Source organism: Lipotes vexillifer, unplaced genomic scaffold (assembly GCF_000442215.2).
Source record: "Lipotes vexillifer unplaced genomic scaffold, Lipotes_vexillifer_v1.1 scaffold12, whole genome shotgun sequence".
Taxonomy (NCBI): Eukaryota; Metazoa; Chordata; class Mammalia; order Artiodactyla; family Lipotidae; genus Lipotes; species Lipotes vexillifer.
In genome coordinates this window covers 3461257-3465164 of record NW_006796716.1, presented here as the reverse complement: position 1 = coordinate 3465164, position 3908 = coordinate 3461257, and the positions used below count along the sequence as shown (strand labels likewise).

General features: G+C 50.7%; 1 protein-coding gene across 1 annotated transcript in view; it reads left to right on the top strand.

Moving 5' to 3' along the window:
- Positions 1-3908, top strand: part of CUX1 (cut like homeobox 1) — a 359467-nt gene that overhangs the window by 172860 nt on the left and 182699 nt on the right. Inside the window, 1 exon segment of the mRNA XM_007468893.1 lies at positions 2941-2988. Coding sequence (XP_007468955.1) covers positions 2941-2988 — 48 coding nt within the window.

The window sequence follows — 3908 nt, the reverse complement described above, 5'->3', positions numbered from 1 at the left end:
CCCCCCCCCCCACACACACACAGAGAATCCAGGCCATGTCACCCCCTCCCGGGGACACAGTGAGCTCCCTGTGTGTAGACCTCCTGAGTAGTTACCTGCAGTGGCCGAGTTTCTCCCAAAGAAGCCAGGCTTATTCCTCGTGATGGAAACATAGGCTTTACTGACCCTGCCTGGGGCCAGCCCGTAATCTTTCCTCCTCACTCTTCACCCTTGGCAGCCTCTTGCCCCTCACTCTCCCTTTCGGTGTTCTGTCTTATCCTCTATGTTGCCGAAAAGCACAGTGGGCTAAGTGAGATAGTGTATTAGTTTCCTATTGCCGCTGTAACAAACTACCAGACGTGGGTGGCCGAGAACAGTAGAAACTTGTCATCTGACAGCACCAGAGGTCAGAGTCCAGAATGGGTTTTACCGGGCAGAGTTGCGTTCCTGCAGAGGCTCCAGGGGAGGCTCCAGCTTCTCAGGCCGCCTGCAAGCTTTGGTTTGTGCCCCCCGTTGTTCTGACCTCTGCTTCCATCTCACATCCGCTCTGACTCTCACCCGCCTCCTCCCTTTCATCAGGACCATTACGGTTATATCAGGCCCACCTGGATACTCCAGGGTCCTCTCCCCAACTCAAGGTCCCTAACCTAATCACATCTGCCAAGTTCCTTTCACCACGTAACCTAACAGAGTCACAGGTTCTGGGGATGAGAACATGAACATCTTTGGGGGCCGTTACTGTGCTCACCGCACTTAGCCTTATTTATTTAAGAAGAGGCTGACAAAGAGTTTGATTATTTTTTTGCCGTGGAGTTTGGTGTAAAAATAGAGAAAATGACCCAATGGAGGAACAAAAGGACTTCTCCAAGGAAGTCACCTTTAAGGACGCAACCTATAGGAAAATGTATAATCAAAGGGGAAACTAAAATTCCTCTCGAGCAAATACTTTCACAGGTTACAATACAAATCAGTGTGGGTTAATTATGTTTGGCAAAGAGCTTATGGTACAGCCCTGTCTGTTAGGTCACTCTGCAGCGGTGGAGATGTCCTGTGTCTTTGCGGTCCAGTGCCGTGGCCGCCAGCCTCACGTGTCTACTGAGTACTTGAAATGTGGCTCCTGCAACTGAGAAGCTGCATTTTTTTCATTTAATCAAGTTACATTTGAACATAAAGAGCTGGTGACAACTGTATATAACCGCATGGGCTGGAACAAGGGAGCCTCACCTGGGTCTGTACGTAGGTGTTAGGAAGCCCTCTGAAGTAATTTGCAGAGTTTTCTCCCAGAGGTGAAGGTCAATAGCTGTCCTCAGAGTCTTAGAAGGGCTTCGTGACACCAAAATGTCACAGGCCCCAGTCCAGAGGGAAACCACAAAAAGTGGAGCACAGGATACCTGGAGCCGTCGTTCTTCCTAACGCTGTAGAGCCGTGCGCTGTGGTCTCGAGCTGGATTCAGAGCGTGGGATAGAGGCCCCTTTCATTTGGTTGCTTGGCCAGAGGAACACAAAAGGCAGTTACCAAAAGAGCAGACGCCAGGGAGCCCGTGTGTACACACAGCTCAGCTCAGGGCCTGAGTAGGCCCAGGGCCAGAGCTACGTAGAGAGCTGCAGCGTTCCAGAGGCAGAGAGGCCAAGGATTCGTGTCCCTGAGCCCTCTCCTTGGCCCCTACAAAAATCCTACCTGTCTTCCCAGCTCAGATGCTGCCTCCTCTGCGACACTGCTCTTCATCTCTTTAACCTGAATTTATCCTTCCTCTTACGTTCTCCCACAGCACAGGGGCTCTTTTTCTGAAATAATGTTTTACTTTCTCCCCATGCTATGGTGGGATTGGTACACCTTTACCAATACTAGTCAGTTTTACTTGGGCGTCTGCATCAGCCTCGGAGCTTCAAAAAAACGTAGATGCTTAGGCCTTGGCCCAGACTTACTGAACCGGGTCTGGCACATAGATCAGGCTCAGTAAATATGCCCCAGCTCTCAGTAAAGGAGAAGTTGCCTTATTCGAGTCCTTTCAAAGTGTTTGAAGTGTTTTCTCCATTACTTCATTTCTTTTCTATTTTTTAAAAGGTGAGATCGAGTTGACATGTCAGATTGTGCAGGTTTGAGGTATACAACATGTTGGTTTGTACAACCATTTATGTATTACAGTATAATGGCCATAGTAGCATTAGCTCACACCTTTATCACGTCACATCATTAGTATTCCTTTTTTTTTTTTTTTTTTTGCGGTACGCGGGCCTCTCACTGTTGTGGCCTCTCCCGTTGTGGAGCACAGGCTCCGGACGCGCAGGCTCAGTGGTCATGGCTCACGGGCCCAGCCGCTCCGCGGCATGTGGGATCTTCCCGAACCGGGGCACGAGTATTCCTTTTATGCTGAGAACAGTTAAGATCTAATCTCTTAGCAACTTTGAAGTTTATAATACAGTACTGTTGACTATAATCGCTATGTTGTGCATTAGTCAGTTACTTCATTTTAAGTAAGATAAAATGTTCGCAGGTTCTGAAACGGGTACTGGTGGCTTAGGATAAAATTTCCAGTGACTGTATCAGACGTGGATTCAAAATCCATGTATCTCCCATGAATCGTGCCCAAAAGTAGCAGCTAAAATGCAGGATGGTGACCCCAATCCACTTCAGTTACAAGCAAATCAAACCTACCTTATAATATTCGATGGTATTCTAAGCAAATTGTCTTAGACTGACACCAGCAAAAACTTCAGTCCACAGCACATTCAGGGAAAATAAAGCTTAGTGGTATTCTTAAAGTGAGTTCATTTAAACAATGGGGCACAGTTGGCATTATTTACGTGTATGAGGGAGGGAACGGGACAGGAGAGGCACCGGGATTGCTTTATGTAATGGTAACCAGCACCGCATTCAAAGCTGTTTTTAGGAGACCTTAACGAATGTTTCCTTCTCTTTTCTTCTCCCATGGCTGCTTCCTGACCCACCTTCTCACCCCAGGATTTGCGCAAGCAGGTAGCGCCGCTGCTGAAGAGCTTCCAAGGGGAGGTAAGCGTTTATGTTTCTTTTGCACCCCGAGCCGCCTTCCTGTTCATCACGCTTTCTTCCTGTTCTCATAAAGTGCGTGCCACTGGCAGAAGGTGCTTGCTCGGAGAGAGCCTCCCGAGCCGCACCGACCCGTCCACGTGCAGGTGACGGGCTACTCAAAGTGAGGTTTCCACCGATTCCTCGATTAAAGCCCACGTGGGAGGGGAGGCAGGATTCAGGATGTCAGAGGCGGCGGGGGAATCCGGGGAGCAGTGGCTGGCGTATCGCACTTCCCACGGTGGATTGGGCTTGCTCAGACCCCAGCCTCGGAGCCCACAGACCTCCCCGAGCTCACTGGTCCCCTGAGCTGGATGGGGGCTGCAGCCACGAAGTCTCCCATGCAGAAAGGATGTTCTCCGTCAGTCTGGTGCCTCCCTGCACAGCCGTGGGGGAAAGAGGACCTTCACAAGCAGAAGCCACGAGGAGTAGGTTTGGGCTCAGTATGAGGAACGTTTTCCCATGAATCCTTCTAGAGAAGGGCCAGGCAAGGTGGCAGGCAGGCGGCCAGTCATCTGAGACCTGTGTGCCCTGAATGCTGTTCGTCACAGGTTATGCGGGCAGTCCGGCTGGGTGACACGCCTGCTCCTTCTCTGCCCTTTGTGTAGACACTCGGTGAACTTCAGAAAACCAGAGATGATGTTAGCGTCGGGGGATTATTCGCTCTCAGCTTCTCCTGTAGGAACGATGACCTACTAATAGCAGTAACTGTTTTCAAGCCCTGTAAGGAACCCACGCCGGTGGGGCCTTAGAAATTTCGTGTTCCTGCAGCTTCCCAACTCACAGAGAGCCCGGGAGGAGGGGCTGGATGCGGGGAAGTGAGGGGGTGAGTTGCGGAGTGCCGAGAGGCTGAGATCGTGGCCCCCCCCCCGCCCCCGTGCCCC